The sequence below is a fragment of the Dendrobates tinctorius genome, unplaced genomic scaffold, assembly GCF_039654945.1.
Source record: "Dendrobates tinctorius isolate UK_male_01 unplaced genomic scaffold, ASM3965494v1 ptg000087l, whole genome shotgun sequence".
Taxonomy (NCBI): domain Eukaryota; kingdom Metazoa; phylum Chordata; class Amphibia; order Anura; family Dendrobatidae; genus Dendrobates; species Dendrobates tinctorius.
Genome location: NW_027361755.1, coordinates 7,822,738 through 7,840,173, shown reverse-complemented (window position 1 = coordinate 7,840,173; position 17,436 = coordinate 7,822,738). Strand labels below are relative to the sequence as shown.

Here is a 17,436-nt window from a genome sequence, read left to right as displayed (position 1 = left end):
TACAGGCACACCCTTAGCATGGCTAAACATTTAAGGGCACTTTCCCACCTACTTATTTTCCATCTATCTCCACCCTTGGTCTCTGGCTCTATAAAGCCAGAGCTGTCAATTATAAAAGAGGGAGGGCTAAGTTGAGGGTGAAAACCTAGGTGGGAAGGTGTGCTGAACTGTCTGGCCACACCATGATGCCCCAAGCGCTTGTAGTTGGTTTAAAAAGTCATTCTGTGCTGATAGAGTCCCTTAAGCTATTGGCAGAACTGAATGATGCACCAAAAATCTTCATTTTCTACAGAACAGAAGCAGCTAGAACACCAAAGTGTGATTTCTATGAGGGTTGTATGCCCTACAAGGCTAGAGGTTTCCTTTGTATTGTCTGAGTTGATAAGCTCCCTTTACATGCTTCTTAGAAATTGAAAATTTCTCTGGAAAGTTATAAAATTGTGTGCAATGAATTGTCTTGCTGCTGTTTCTCCAATGTGATAGTGGGGAGTTAACTCTTGCTGTACATTTTAAAGATCTAGAGGATCATGACTCTTGCTAGTATTAGGCAACCTTTTTAACTATCTGGAGCTGTAAGTGTATCTACAGTATATTCTCAATAAATTAAGAAGTAATTATCAGTGCTGCATAGAAAAAATAGCAGCAAAAATTGCAGCAAGTTTACCTGTTAATTACAAGCAGTTCTATGAAATGCATATGAAAAATTTGCAAGAAAATCAAAGAAATCTGAAGCTTTCCTGCAAAATATCACAGGTTGTCGCTGCAGTGTGTGAATCCAATGTATAAATTCTGTTTCCTACAATCTATAATCTGGATGCTGCCGTAAGATGCCGCTAGGGCCACATATGTCTATATGTGAATGTGCTGTAAAAGCCGATTATACTCTGCTATACTATGCTGTAACACTAAGAAATGATCATTCTGTGTATAATTAGTATGACAGATTAGGTTATTGCTTATTTTCATTACTACTGCAGGTACATGAAGAACAAATAAACAGTAACTGAACTGCCTTCTTTTTCAGGTGTTCGATGAACTAGAAATATTTCCTTTGGGTATTTACAACATGCATCTTATCAAATCTGGAGATGAAACTGATTTTGGTAAGCTTCGTTTAGAGGAATCACAGAAAAATAGTACAATGTAATCTTGATGAAAGAAAAATGTAATTTACGGTCATGGGGAAAAGTTTTCAGACCGTCACAAATTTTAGTTTTCACAAAGTTTGTTGCTTTGGTGTTTTTAGATCTTTTAGTTGGATGTTTCTATAGTTAATGAAGTACGGTTATAAGCATTTTATTAATTTTTAGACTTTTATTGACAAATATATCAAGTTTTTGCAAAGGCTTGACGTTTACAGTGTTCTCGCTTATTTTTCAAGACTTGTTCAATTCTCCCTGGCAGCTGGATATCAACTTCTGGGCCAAATCCTGACTGACAACAATCCATTCTTTTCTTATCAGCACTTGAACTTTTTTACAATCTCATCGATTTTGTTGGTCCACTTGCTTTTTGAGGATTGTCCGTGGGTTTTAAATGGGATTGATATCTAGCTATGGACCCAAAAAGGCAATGTTTTGTTCACTAAACCACTTACTTATCACTTTTGCCTTGTGAAATGCTGCTATATCATGCTGGAAAAGCAATTTTTCAGCACCAGATTGCTTATGGATCATAGAGAGAATGTCACGCTCCCGCCCTGACTGGTGAGCGTGAGCCAGGGGGTTGTAGCCCCACTGTGCCACAAACGAGACTACCCTGGAAGGGGCATGACTAAGACAGCTACCTCGGTCTTCACTGGAGCCTCTGAAGGTAAGGTCAGGCTTGTGCGGCAAGTAGCTGCCAGATGCCACTCCAGGGTGGTGTCTGGCAGTGCCTGCTGATCCCACTTGGGGAGATGGAACACTAGGACAGATACGAGTAGCAGACAGGCTGGTGAGCACGGCGGGCATGGCTGAGACACAGGCAGGCAGGCACAGCTGAGACACTGGCAGACGAGCACGACTGAGACACTGGCAGGCGGCCACGGCTGAGATACAGGGGCAGGGACCGACTTGAAAGGTACAGGGACATGGGCAGGAAGGAGTGATGTATAGAATAGGTAGGGTCCTGTTCACACACCAGGTGCAGGTACTGGTACTGGCAGCAAGGAATGGTGTATGAAGGAACAGGTAGAGGCCTGTTCACACAAGAGGTGAACCGCAAGACTGCGGAGAGGTTCTGCAGTGTGCAGCAAGAGGTTCCACAGCAGCAGAAGCGGGGCACAGGCAGAACCGCAGGAGTGTGGAGCATAAGCAGAGCTGCAAGAGTACGAAGCAGGCAGAGCCGCAAGAGTGCGGAGCATAAGCAGAGCCATAAGAGTACGGAGCAGGCAGAGCCACAAGAGTGTGGAGCAAAGGCAGAGTCTCAAGAGTACGGAGCAGACAGAGCCACAAGGAGTACAGAGCAAACAGAGCCGCAAGAGTACGGAGCAGGCAGAGCCGCAAAAGTACAGAGCAGACAGTGCCGCAAGAGTATGGAGCAGACAGAGCCGCAAGAGTGTGGAGCACAGGCAGAGTCACAAGAGTACAGAGCAGACAGAGCCGCAATAGTATGGAGCAGGCAGAGCCGCAAGAGTGAGGAGCACAAGCAGACTGAGAGGACACAAGGATAGACACAGCAGGGAAAGTAGCCACAGACAAGGAGACCGAAAGACAGAGGTAGGACTGAGTACAGACAAGGTAATGGTGCTAGACAAGGTGCAGGAACAAAGACACAAAGAACAGGATATTCTGCCTCCTGGAGTGCGGCAAGGACAAGTACGAGACAAGGTCAGGAGCAATAGCACAGAGACCAGGATATTCTGCCTCCTGGGGGGCAGACAGACAGGAACAAGGTAAAAGTAGGAATCAAGCCTCCAGGACAGGACCTGGCAGCTCAGTAGCAAGACACTAACTGAGTTAAGACATTGCACAGGCAACTACCACTGGGTGGAGCTGCCCTAAATACTTGAGGCCTCTTGGTAATTGGTCAGGGACACATTAGACAGGTGCACCCTGATTCCATAAGAACCAGAGATTTCTGGCGCTGCCCTCCAATGCACACAGCCAGGAAGCATGCAGAGAGCAGGCAGGAAGCTAGAGGCACACAGCATTGAGCCGGAAGCAGACAGAACTCACAGTATGGCCTGGAGCAGTGAGTAAGTTGGTGTGTGGGGGACAGAAGGCCATGCAGTGATGCTGGCAGGGTTGTTACAGAGACATTTCTCTTGGAGGAAACTTAGTTAGCTTTCTTTATTCGTGGTAGTGTTCTTAGGAAAAATTGTGAGCGAACCCACACCATTGGATGAAAAGCCCCCACACATGAATGGTCTCAGGATGCTTTGCTGTTGGCATGACACAGGACTCCTAGTTGAATGGTATCTAAACATCCTCCAAGAGCAAATTTTCACATCAATCCAGGTAGAATTTGGTAATGAACTGTGCTTTTCCCATGTCACAAGGCAAGAGTGAGAATTAAGTGGCTCTGTGATCAAAATATTAAAATGTTTGGCCCATGGCCAGGAATCTCTTTCCATATCTTTATACCATGGAGAACCAGTGGTCAATACTCAAAAAGTGGGTGGACAAACAAATACATACAAATTGTGATAAACTCCAAGCACTGATTAGGCAAACATTTGTTGCCAATAGTCAGGATATGGCCCAGAAGTTGATACCCACCAAGCCAGGGCAAATTGTCAAAGTGCTGAAAAATGAGAATCAACCCAGTAAATATAGAGTATTTGCTAAAATTTGATGTAGTTGTCAGTAAAAGTCTCAAAACCTTTGGCCTTCACTGTACATAGAAGTAACAAACAAAATGACTCACTTAAGTCTGAAAGGAGTCATTTTGAGAGATTACAACTGGCGAATTTCAAATTTTAAACCAGGAACATTATAAAATGAAAACCATCAATTTCAATATGAATTAAAAATATTAAATCAAAACTGTCATCAGGTTTTACCCTATAACTCTTTGAGACCAACAACTCAGTGAGAAGAACCTCACTTAATACTCATATAGCATATGCGGATATTCATTGACCATAATCATAACCTTCTCAATAAATGAATAAACCAAAACTAAGTCCAAATTAATAAGACTTAAAATAAATTTTATTAAATTGTACAGAATAGATAAAAGGAAAACCAGACAAATTGACACAGTGTAATACCATAGTATATTATATCATATTAAAAGGAGATAATTTCATATTGAACACATGGGCCATAGGTAAGTCAGTGATTATACAAATACAACAGACCATATAAAGTGCATATAATAGACACATTGAGCCATTTTATACGGGTATTTATGATCTTGTTAGACTTTTAATGCACTTTATATGGTCTGTTGTATTTGTATAATCACTGACTTACCTATGGCCCATGTGTTCAATATGAAATTATCTCCTTTTATTATGATATAATATACTATGGTATTACATTGTGTCAATTTGTCTGGTTCTCCTTTTATCTATTCTGTACAATTTAATAAAATTTATTTTAAGTCTTATTAATTTGGACTTAGTTTTGGTTTATTCATTTATTGAGAAGCCTATAACTCTTTGGCTAAGATGTATTCTATGGAAATAAAATGATGCAAACTTATATCTATTGATCCCTGCTAGTGCCGCATTACTTACGAAGTGAAGTTTAATAACCTTGCTGCCGCATGCAGTAACGTGCATGTTGGAAGTATCCAGAAGTTCAGAGTGTCCAGGAGGATGGTTATGGATGATTCCTCCAGAACTATCCACGGGTTGCTTCAGCATAGGACCGGCACAAGCTCAGTGGTGTGTCCCTTTTGTGGGCTAAAGAATTATATGGCATGAGCAGAACAACATGGATTTCTCTTTCTGAGGAAAATTTCATGGTGAATGTGCTGGCTCTCTGCTAGAGTGGCCTGTGGATGCATCCATCTCAATCATGGGAACAGTGCTGTCTTAGCGATTAATTTGCCACTTGGAAGATTTGAATACCCCACCACACCCTTCATCCCAAATTAGAAAATGGACATTTTTTAAGGCACTTTAATAGTAATTAACAGATATGTTATTAAAGGTCTTTAGATGTTAAACAGTTTGGTGAGAAGGGTTTATTAGGGGAAACCTTTTGACAGATTTACTTTAACACTATTATTCAGTGTCCAAATGGTCTTTAATACACTGTGCAAACAGAGGCTTTGATAATACCATCCTATAGTGGTAAAATAGTAATGCCATATAGTGCACATCATATGTGCTATTACTGTCATACAATGTTCATATAATACCAACATACACTTCAGACTAACACCTGTAGACAACGTATTGGTGAAACAATGGTGTATTGATGCTGATATTCAACACATACTTTTCGTTTCTAGGATTTGCCGTTGCAGCTCAGGTTGATGATCACCACGGTCTTACTCACATCTATGTAAGTTATGTTCACCCTGATGGACTGGCCTACAGAGAAGGTACGTACCTGTGTGCATTATTTTTGTGCTGGTCAGACTGATATGGCTTTTCATTACAAGGTAGTCATTGTTATACAAGTAACCCTGTATGTAATTTTTACAGGATTCCATTCTGTTCCCATAAAAGCATCTGCTACTAGTTGATGAGTAAAATAATATTTTTGACATGGCTCCTGATCTTTCCCCACAGTTAGAATCATAGGTACGGGTTCAGCCCATGGGTTGAAACCGCTCTGAGTGGCCCCCAACCTGGGTAAGACTTGGTTACATTTTCAGAGGTGCACTTTTACCACTAAACTATCTGGGATGAATATTGTTGTCATAGGTCACAGAAGCCGAGCCCGCCCGGGAATATGCTGTGTTTCACAGTCAGCCTCTGCTTCAAGTAATAGCAGCCAAAGCAACCTACATTTATAGTATAATTTAAATAATACTAAACTTAAAACAAATATAAATGTTTAAATCAGCCCATTTTTCCCCATTCAAAAAGAAAAAAATAATTTGTTATCATTGTCTGTATAAAACCGATCCATAAAAATATAAATTAATTTAAATATTACGTCAAACAGCAAAAAGAAAACCTGAAACACCAGAATTGCAATTTGTCAGTCTCACTTCCCCCAAACAGTACAATAAAAAGTGATATGAGGAAGTGCAGTGTTGAAGCGCCGAGCAGTGAAGAGCATCGTGCAAGCAACATTAGTAATATACAGCACTATGGGCTACTTTAATACTTAGAGCGTACATATTCTCTTCTCCGGCGTGCTGGGGATCTTCACTGCTGTGGTGATCCCCCACTGTAGTCCTCTTCCTTTCCCAGTGCTGTAATAACAGGATGCAAGACACATTAGACTCACCAGATCACACTGAGGCTACCTGATAACAACAATAATAATAATAATACCGTAATTTTATTTATATAGCACCAACAAATTCCAACGCAATTTACAATTAACCCCTTAACGACCTTGACCATATAGGTTCATCCAAAATCGCATCCCCCTGTTTGGTGCGGGTTCTGGTGATTAGCCTGCAACTTTTCTGGCACATATCAGCTGATTTCATCAGTTGACGTGCCCCTAACAGCTGCGAGTGCAATCGCAATCCAACTGCGGCTGTTAACATGTTAAATGCTGCTGTCAATCTGCTGCACCAGAAGCACATCACAAACCTCGCCCATCGGCACCCATGTCACTGAAGCCAGTAAAATGTAAAAAATAAAAAAAGTTTTTAAAAATATGAAAAAATATATGAAAAGTTTAAATCACCCCCATTCGCCCCATTCAAAATATAAGAAGAATTAATCTGATCGGTAAACGGCATAATGAGAAAAAATAAATAAAAAAGCCAGAATTACGTTTTTTTGGTCCCTGTAACATTGCATTAAATTGCAATAACTGGCGATCAAAGCATTTTGGCGGTAAATACAATGTTATCAATAGAAACGTTAACTCAGCACACAAAAAATAGGCTCTCACCCAGCCCCAGATCATGAAAAATGGAGACACTACGTGTCCCGGCCGAATGGCAATTTGGAAAATCATAATAGCAGGTCAGTTTTAGTGTCTAGTTAACATGGTAAAAAAAAAAACAGTTGTGGAATTGCACTTATGGCACTTTTTTTTGTAATTTCACCGCTCTTTAAATTTTTTCCCCGTTTTCCAGTACACTATATGGTAAAACCAATGGTGTCGTTCAAAAGTACAACTCATCCTGCAAAAAACAGACCCTCACATGGCCATATTGACAGAAAAATAAAAAAGTTATGGCTCTGGGAGGAAGGGGAGCAAAGAATGAAAACTCAAAAACGGAAAAACCAAGGTGGTCAAGGTATTAAGCAGGGATATCTACAAACAATAAAGACATCACAAAGTAGCACCTTTCAATAGTTACAGTAGGAGTGAGCGCTCTGCTCACAAGCTTGCAATTTATAAAGAAATAGGGGGGACACAATAGGTAGAAAGTTCTTGTCATGTACGGTCCAGCCATTATTATAATTGAGAATTTTAAATAAGATGCATGATCCAATCACCAGCCAGTTTCTGTACAGGGACAGTTGTCAAGAGCTATTTGGTGCAAGGGGGAAATGAACGCAGATGAATAGTAGGAACAAGATTCTGAGGAAAATTTAGAAAGCAGGAAGAGTTAGATGAATGAAGTGAGGTGATAGATCTGTCTAAAGACATGTATTTTTAAAGCATGATTAAAAATGTGGGGGTTAGTGTGGCACCCCTGAGGCTCAGTCACCACAGAGGTACTGCACCTCCTCCTGAGGTGTGATGCCCCACCATCCACGTAAGGTGGAGACTCCCAACCACACTCCAACACCTGCACCCCACACCACAAAGTAGTGTAGCAAAGCACCTTCAGCGGCTCCCTGCTTGGAGTATAGCAAAGCACCCATTCCCTGCTTGGAACACGAAACGTGCTGGGAGGTGGGTGGAGTTAGTTTATATTACAAAGAGCTGGAAGGATTCAGTCAGTCGTTCAGTCAGCCACTGAGAGTGAGTGAGGATGCAGAAGGACAGAGAGTGAGAGAGAGAAGGTCCCCGGGAGAGGGATGGATGAAGGAAGTGCTGCAGCAGACCACAGTGACCTGGGTCTGCTGGCACAAGAAAGAGACATAGAAAGGAAACCTGATTGTTCCATAGAAAGAAAGGATTAGTACGGAACGTGAGGAGTAAAGGAGAACAGAGGACGTGGGTTAGAGGAGAACCCTTCCTAGAAGTTCTAAGCGCAAGGCCGGGGCCCGGTCCCGAGGTTGTATGGATACTAATGTTCCTGCAGCAGACCCCGGAGGAATAGAAGTTAACCATACTTTATTCCCACATCAGACTTGGGGGCACCACAGCAACATTGATAGTGAGCCGGGACTCGGAAGCAAGGAGTCCCCGAAGCAGGCTACAGCTGTCTGCCGTACAAGGAAAGTTCATAAGAACATCTGACAGGAGGAACTCCAGTGTAACTCAGTACTAGGAGTACTTCATTTATAGGCGCTATAAGAGGAGACGTTCAGAAAGGCACATGTTGGCGGAGTGTTGGAAAGGAGTGTTCCACCTGGCCTGGAGGTTGACTGAGTCCCTGACCCGGAGGACACGGCACGGAGGCAGGCACCTGTTTGCACAACAGACTGAGTAAAGCTTTGGAACTACATGCTCTGGTGTCCTCCACTCATTCCTGCGCCAACACACCCGACACTGCTACATCTTGGTGCCCGACATTGCCTCACCTACGCCTTCCCTTTGCCTCTACATCTACACTGCCCTGGGACTACAGGTTCACCTGTGGGGAGCTATAACATCTTTGCTGCACCATACCACCAGTCCTAGAGGATCTGCATGCAGCGTCGGTTTAACATCTCCCTTGCCGAACACCACAGGTGGCGTCACGAACTATTCATTTAATCAACTACATTCCACCATTCAATCTCCCTTTTACTTGGGCACCCAGGGCCACGGTCCGGGTCACCGCTGCTGTGACATTCCCATCTGAGAGACCGGCCCGATACCGAGTACCCCACAGCCCTGGGAGGGCGACCCATTAGTAATGAGGGGCAAACAGAAAGTTGTATTTCTTGTGCGAGCTTCGCATTGCAATCCTCGGCTGACCATCTCCCCACCTGACCTGAGTAAGACAGCTGCATAGAAATACATCACGCTGCCAAGCTCAGGTTAGGTCAGTCTGTTCACTGAGATGCGATCCTGGTACCAGAAATATGGCCGTTTGTCGGACTCTTTAGTCAGATTGTCTGGAGTAGTGCATTCCAGAAAAGTGGTGCAGTACTGGAGAAGTCCTGGGAACGGAGGTGGGAGGTTTGGATTATGGATTATGAAGGAATGTCAGTCTTAGATCAGTTGCAGAGCCGAGAGCATGGGTGGAATGATAAACAGAGATGTAGGAGGAAATGTAGGGTGGTGCAAGTGTGGAGGGACTTGTGTGTGAGAGAGAAGTTTGTATTGAATTCTGTAGTGAATGGACAACCAGTGCAATGATTGCCACAGGGTAGAAGCATCAGTCTAGTGACTAGACAGAAATACAACCCTGGTTGCCACATTCAGGATTGATTGGAGAGAGACAGATCAGTTGCTATAGTCCAGACATTAATGAATAAAAGTGACTGTAAGAGTTTTTGAAGTTTCAAAGGTGATTAAAAGTTGGACTCTGGAGATGTTTTTAAAATGCATGTTACATGAGCGAGTGTGCGATTGGAAATAGGAAATAAAGGAAAGTTGTGTGTCAAATATAACCACAAGACAGCGAGCGTGCTGCTTGGGAGTTATGGTTTAACCATACAAGACAATTGCAATATTGGGTATGGGTTGGTTAATAGAGTGAGGAAACACGATAAGTTCAGTTTTGGAGAGATTCAGTTTGAGATAGATTGAGAACATGATGTTAGAGACAGTGGACAGACAATCTCTGATTATTTTGTATTAAGGTAAGGATAATGTCAGGAGAAGAGTGTAATTGGATGTCATCAGATATGATACTGGAAACCAAATCTGCTGATATTTTGTCAATTAGGGGCTGTACATAGGGAGAAGAGGAGGGGGTCTAGGACTGAGCCTTGGGGAACCCCAAAGTAAGGGGAGAATTAGAGGAGTAAGAGTCAGTAAAAGATACAGAGACAGAGCGGTCAGATAGGGTGGTGGAGAACCAAGAGAGAACGGTGTCCTTGTGGCAGATAGAGCAAAGCATTGTAAGGAGGAGCGGGTGATCCAGTGTCGAATGCGGCAAAGAGATCCAGGAGAATCAACAGGGAGTAGTGGCCATTAAATAACACTGTTAGTAGGTTGATAGAGACTTTAGTGAGGGCAGTTTCAGTAGAGTGTAAAGAGCAGGAGCCAGATTGTAAAGGATTAAGAAGAGTGATTATTTTTATTATTACTATTATTTATATATCACCATTGATTCCATGGTGCTGTACATGAGAAGGGATAACATACAAATTACCGATATCACGTACGGTAAGCAAACTAACAATGACAGACTGATACAGAGGGGAGAGGACCCTGCCCTTGCGGGCTTACAATCTACAGAATGATGGAGAAGGAGACAGTTGGTTGGGGGGGTGTAACAGCTCCGGTGTTGGTGAGGTGGTAGCTCCGGTAGTGGTGAGGCGGCAGCGGGGTCACTGCAGGCTGTAAGCTTTCTTGTTGGGGTGGGTTTTCAGGTTCCGTATCAAGGATCCGAATGTGTTTGACAGTCGGACATGTTGGGGTACAGAATTCCAGAGGATGGGGGATATTCTGGAGAAGTCTTGGAGGCGGTTAGGTGAGGAGCGAATAAGTGTGGAGGAGAGAAGGGGGTCCTGGGAGGACCGGAGATTACGTGAGGGAAGATATCGGGAGATTAGTTCAGAGATATATGGAGGAGACAGGATATGGATGGCTTTGTAGGTCAGTGTTAGTAATTTGAACTGGACATGCTTATGGAATGGGAGCCAGTGAAGAGATTTGCAGAGGGGAGAAGCGAAGGAGTAGCAAGGAGATTCATGAATTAGTCATGCAGCAGAGTTAAGGATGGACTGGAGAGGTGCGAGGGTGTTAGCAGGGAGGCCACAGAAAAGGATGTTGCAGTACTCAAGGTGAGAAATGATGAGGGCATGCAAAAGCATTTTAGTAGATTGAGGGTTGAGGAAAAGACGGATTCTGGAAATGTTTTTGAGCTGGAGGCGACAGGAGGTGGAAAGAGCTTGGATGTGTGGTTTGAAGGACAGGGCGGAGTCAAGGGTTACTCCGAGGCAGCGGATTTCTGGTACGGGGGAAAGCATGATGTTGTTAATTGTGATAGATAGATAGATAGATAGATAGATAGATCAGGTCAAGAAGATCTTTGAGATGGAGGAAAGATGATGAGTTCAGATTTGTCCACATTGAGTTTGAGGAAGCGTGAGGAGAAGAAGGAAGATATGGCTGATAGACACTCCGAGATTCTGGACAGCAGAGAGGTGACGTCTGGGCCAGAGAGGTAGATCTGAGTGTCATCAGCGTAAATGTGGTACTGGAATCTATGAGACTTTATGAGTTGCCCCAGACCAAGTGTATAGATTGAGAAGAGTAGGGGTCCTAGAACAAAGCCATGGGGACTTCTACAGAGAGCGGGTGGGATAAGGATGTAGTGTGGGAGACGCTGAATGTGCGGTTGGAAAGGTATGAGGAGATCCAGGATAGGGTGAGGCTATTGATGCAAAAGGAGGAGAGGATCTGTAGTAGGAGGCAGTGGCCAACTGTGTCGAAAGCAGAGGACAGGTCTAGAAGGAGAAGTATAGAGTATTGTCCGTTAGCTTTGGCTGTAAGTAGGTCGTTAGTAATTTTAGTCAGGGCAGTCTCAGTGGAATGATGGGGGCAGAAACCAGATTGTAGATTGTCAAAGAGCAAGTTAATGAGAGATGGGAGGAAAGTTCAGTGTGGACGTGCTGCTCCAGGAGTTTGGAAGCGAAAGGGAGTAGCAATATTGGGCGACAGCTGGACACAGCGGTTGGGTCGAGGGTTGGCTCTTTAATGATAGGCGTGATTGTAGCATGTTTGAAAGCAGAAAGAAAGGTACCAGAAGTTAGTGATAGGTTGAAGAGGTGGGTTAGGGATGGGATAAGAGTGGTGAAGTTGGGGAGGAGGTGAGATGGGATGGGGTCAAGTGCACAGATGGTGAGGTGTGATTTGGAGAGGAGATAATTAAGCTGGAGAGGGAGGTTATGGGGTTTGGGCATTGATCTGATATACAAAGGGGTTATGGTGGTTGAACAATAAAGACTTGCCTTGTTTGGTCGATCTTATTTTTGAAGTGTGTGGCAAAGTCCTCAGCAGAGTTGAGGGAGGTTGGAGGGGGCAGTGGTGGGATGAGGAGGGAGTTAAAAGTTTTGAATAACTGTTTGGGGTTGTAGGATAGGGAAGATACGAGGGTTGTGACGTAGGCCTGTTTAGCAGAGGTGAGGGCAGATTTGAAAGCAAGTGTTGCCTGTTTGAATGCAATGAAACCATCTTGTGAATATGTTTTCTTTCAATATTGCTCTGCAACCCTGGACACTTGTCAGAGCTTTTTAGTGATATTATTGTGCCAGGGTTGTCTATTGATACGTCGCACTCTGCCATGAAAGTGAGGGACGATAGCTGATGTCAATAGCTGATGCGAGAGTGGCATTGTAGAAAGCAGTGGCACTGTGTGTCATGGAGTGAGGATATGGATGCCAGTGGTAGAATAGAGTCAGAGAGCGTGTGGGTGTCTAGGTGTGCGACGTTTCTGCAGGGGGTGCGCATGTTGCTGGACATGGGTGACAGGTGAGGAGGACAGGGATGAGAAAGTGAGTAGATGGTGGTCGGATAGAGGGAGAGGGGAGGTGGTGGTGGTGAAGTTAGATAGAGAACAGAGATGGGTGAAGACCAGGTCTAATGTATGTCCGTCTGTCTGTGTGGGTGGCTGAGGAGGACCACTGAGCAAGTCCACAAGATGAAGTAAAGGACAAGAGTTTGGAGGCTATTGACTGAAGGGTATCAGTAGGGATGTTGAAGTCACCCATGATGAAAATTGGGATGTCAGTGGAAACAAAGTGAAGAAGCCAGGTAGGTCGGTATATGATGGCCACTTGGAGGTTGGAGGGAGAGTAGATTCGGACAGAGTGGATGTTAGAGGTGGGATTGGGTTAAAGGTGCAGTTAGAAGAAAGGAGAAGACCCACTACTCCACCGTATCTGTTGCCGGGGCGAGGTGTGTGAGTGAAGTGGAGGCCGCCGTAACACAGCGCCGCAGGGGAGGCAGTGTTAGCCATGTTTCTGTGAGGCCCGGGAAGGCAAGATTACGAGAGAGAAAAAGGTCATGAATCACATGAAGCTTATTGCAGATGGAGTGGGCATTCCAGAGTGCTCCAGAAAGAGGGAGCAGGGGGTGGGCATCAAGGGCACAGGTTTTACGTTGGAGAGATTGCGGTGGTTCATATTAGATAGGAAGCGGTAGGAGGGGGAATTAATGGGAAGTATTAACTGGGGGGGTCCAGGATTGGGAGATATGTCGCCAGCAGTGAGGAGAAGCAGAGAGAGGGAGAGCTGGTGGGAGAAAGAGTGGCCAGCCTGTTCTATGTTTTGTTAGGACAGATCTGAGGTTGAGGAGCAGGTCAGCAGAGGAGGTCAGGTGGGGAAGGAAGTGGAGATGATTATTTGGTTAGAGGGTACGGGGTTTGGGGAATATCTAAGAGATATTGGATTAGCTGAGAGTGGTCCAAACATTCTAGAAGTTTAGAAATGGAGAAGGTGAGATTAGAGATAGGTCTGTTATGATAGTGTATTTGAGTGAAGAGGGAAACATACTGGAGAAAGAAAAAGGTTAAATATTTTAGTTAGGTAGGCAGTGACAACTGGGAATAGACACTGGAGGAGATGCAAGGAGCCTAGTAACTTCTTTTCTGACAGGCTCGAAGGTGAAAAGTGAAATTAAGATGTGGAAGGGACGGGGATCCAAGCTCTAAGGGGACTGTGCAAAAATGTCCTCATGAATATGGTTGATTTTCTCTAGCAAATAAGTGTCCAGATTGTCAGCGCTGAAGTTAGTGATTGGGGCCTGTGCTGTAGGGCTCTGGAGGAAGTGGAAAGTTTCACAGTTTCATTTTGATTTGTTTTGCACATGCACATGAACTTATAGAAGTCTTCTGCCAATCGTGATTTTCTCCACAGGCGCTCAGCACACCTTGAGCAACACTGGAGAAAACGTATTTGCAACGTGTGCCAGGGTTGCTGTTGTTTGTGTCAAGTACTTTGGTTTGTAGTAGTTGTTGCTTTATCCAGGGCATTCTGCAGTGTATAATTATAATGTGAAAATGCCCAATCTGGACAGGCAAGTGAGGAGATCAGAGGTAAAGATGACTATGACTATAGATTGTTCATAAGCTGCTGGGTATTAATAGCACATAGATTTCTGGATGTGTGATAAGTGAGGGTGTCCTGGGCGTAGGGAAGTTCTTAACAGAGAAGGAAAGAAGGTTGAGGTCAGAGAGGGAGATAGGTGAGTTAGTAAAATCGTGAACTGAGGAGATCTGGGAGAAGACTAAGTCCAGAGTATTTCCATCTTCATGTGTAGAAGAGTTAGTAAACTTTGAAAGGCCAAAGAAGGAAGTTAGAGAAAGAATATGAGTGAGAATGTTACAGGATAGAAAGTGTGGAAGCGAGATGGCAAAGTGATCGAGAAATTGGTTGGTTTTGCCTGGAGGGCAATACAAAATCTCTACTCTCAGGGAGAAGTGTTTGAAGAGTTTAAGGGTCCCGTTTCACATAGCGATGCACCAGCGATTCTGACAATGATATGACCTGGTAGGGATCGCTGGTGCATCACTACATGGTGGCTAGTAAGCTGCCAAACAAGCAGATCTCTTCAACGACGCACCAGCGATCCCAACAACTATACGACCTGGTAAGGATCACTGGTGCATTGTCACACAGCAGCTATTCTGAATGATTCCAGCCTGTGTCCCTGAGTTCTGCATCGCCAGCGAGGTCGCTCGTTGGCATCAAACACAGCGATGCATGCTGGCCAGCGGGACGCCAATGATAAAAAAAATGGCCCAGGACATTTGAGCACAATCAGCGATATGCAACGGAGGGCCGGTTGCCGCTGCATGTCACATGTAGCGAGATCGCTGTTGCGTCACAAAATCGGTGATGCATCAGCGATCTCGCTATGTGAGACGGGGCCTTTACAGTGTGGACTTCAAAGGAAAGAAACATAAGTGAGGGTATGTAATGACCAGAGGTCCGAATAAGATCCAGTGGGTCACAAACCGAGACTGAGGCAGAAATCCCAATATTGTCTTTACTAAAATAACAGTTTGAGTGAGATTTAGTATTTGAAGGAAACAGACTGAAACCCCCTTGTTTAGTACACTTACTCAGCCAGAGCTGAGATCAGTATGCCAATCCCAAGGTTCCTTTTTGAGTGTGTTACACTGAGGTCTAGAATAAATTTACCTATCAAAAAGATAAAACAAAGTACTAAGAAAAACAGATGTGAATTGAGTGAGGTGATCTTATGGGACCCCCTGGGATGGCACACTGAGTACAAACTGTTCAAAGCCCACAATGACAATAAATAGAAACACTTAATCTGGGGATACCCGGGTAGCTATAATTATGGTACCGTTAACCTGAGGCGACTCTCCGCTCAGTCATATAAATTGCATGGGCTGCAGCCAGTCCCAAAATATTCGGCGCCAAACAGTTACAGCAAAACAAAGCTCTGCGTCTTGTCGGCCGTTGCCGAGTCCACACACCAGGAACTTACAGTTCTGTAACCTTAGGATGTGGACCAGGATAGCACAATGTTGCACAATGATCTGGTATTCCAGAGGGCACAATTTAAAAAGGCAGGATAGGGTGAGCACTGAATGTTAATAAGACTATCATGGTTTCTACACTCAGCAGGAATAGAGTATTAAATACTAATGGAGGGCTGACCGGGGTTAGAGGGGATGTCACCAGTGACTAGGAAAAGGAGAAAAAAAAGAAAGAGCAGGTGGTTAAATGATTTATGAGAGTGTTTTGTGCACTTTATGGTAGTAGTGGATGGTTTGGAGTGATTGACAAATGACAGTAGAACCTGAGCATTGTTCATGGGAGAGGGGAGAAGAGAGGAACTTATGTGGAAAGAGTGCGCAGAATGGTGGGTAGATGTGAAGGGGAGTAGCAGCTAGAACAAAGATTAAGCAAAGAGATATGGAAAATAAATAATTTAGTGCAAATGAATTAAAAGCATGTTTGTTTGCATATCTGGCATAGCTTACATGTTTCCTGTTCTGTCGAACCACCATGTTAAACTGCAATGCACTTTAAAAATACTCAACTTAGAAAGATATTGCACAAGCGCCCCCCCCAATATTCCCTCAAAGAAGTAAATAAAGGGAAAAAAGAATCCTTTTATGTTGAAGTAGGAAAAACAAGTGAAAAGTCCTCTTTAACTCGTGTACAATGGGCAGATTGCAGCAGCCAGTGATGATTTGGTAGTACTGTTGTGCTCTGCATACTGTAGGTAGCCAGGAGTGGGTCCCCTTCATTAGAGTGGGCCTGATGCAGCTGCCCACTCTGCCTCCCCACTTCTAGCTATGCTTCCTCCCACCACTATTTTTAGGTGGTGATGCACTGTTTTATATTTGACTGATCAAAAGAAAGGCTTGAGAAAAGCTGTGCAAGTATTGTGCAGCAAATTTCTTAACCACATTTTAAGAGCATTGCGGGTTTGCAGCTACTTAGGAAATAGTGACCCAAAGCTACTTTAAAATATTTATGACGAAGTTACCATTTTTGACACAAAATATTAGCATATGGTCATGACAACAAGTTGTGCCTAGTTGGGTTAAATTATTATGCTAGGTGAGCCATTTAGATAAATTTACTGCAAAATACACCATTCCTGCCAATTTCTACAGACACTGTGATTAGAGATGAGTGAATTCATTTGCATGACCCTCTTCCAATGGCTGTGTCAGTATTCCGTGGTCAACGGACAGGAGCCCTGCAGTTTCGGGGTGACTGGCAACTTTGATTAATGTAAATAGGCTGAACCCCATTTGTAAATACATTGCATGATTTATCTTGTACTCCTCCTGTGTTATCGGCTGTGATACAATCCATTCAGATTTCTGCTGGTGTGTATAGAAATTAGCCAACACTTTGGTATTGGACACATAAATACCATGCAGTCTGTAGCCTTAAGCTGCATTGTTTCTTAGGAAAGCTTGGATTTGCCTGCTGCTTAGTGTAAAGATTATATCAGCGACATTAAAAAAAACAGAAATGCAAAATGATCAAGAGAAATTGAGAGTTTTTAGATTTGTTGCAAAGTTGTTTTAGCAGCCCTATATAACTCAAAGTGATTATTTTGCAACCATGTTTTGATGTGATCTTCTGTATGATGCTTGTAAGCTAGCAATGTTTCCTGCACAAACTAAAATAGTGTTTTTAACTATTTCTGGACTTCC

General features: G+C 43.6%; 1 protein-coding gene across 8 annotated transcripts in view; it reads left to right on the top strand.

The window, feature by feature from the left end:
- TIAM2 (TIAM Rac1 associated GEF 2) overlaps positions 1-17,436 on the top strand; it is a 769,295-nt gene that overhangs the window by 483,523 nt on the left and 268,336 nt on the right. For all 8 annotated transcript variants that reach the window (XM_073585716.1, XM_073585715.1, XM_073585720.1 and 5 more), the window contains 2 exons: positions 1,025-1,103; positions 5,389-5,481. In XM_073585716.1, coding sequence (XP_073441817.1) covers positions 1,025-1,103; positions 5,389-5,481 — 172 coding nt within the window. The remainder of the gene's footprint in view (positions 1-1,024; positions 1,104-5,388; positions 5,482-17,436) is intronic.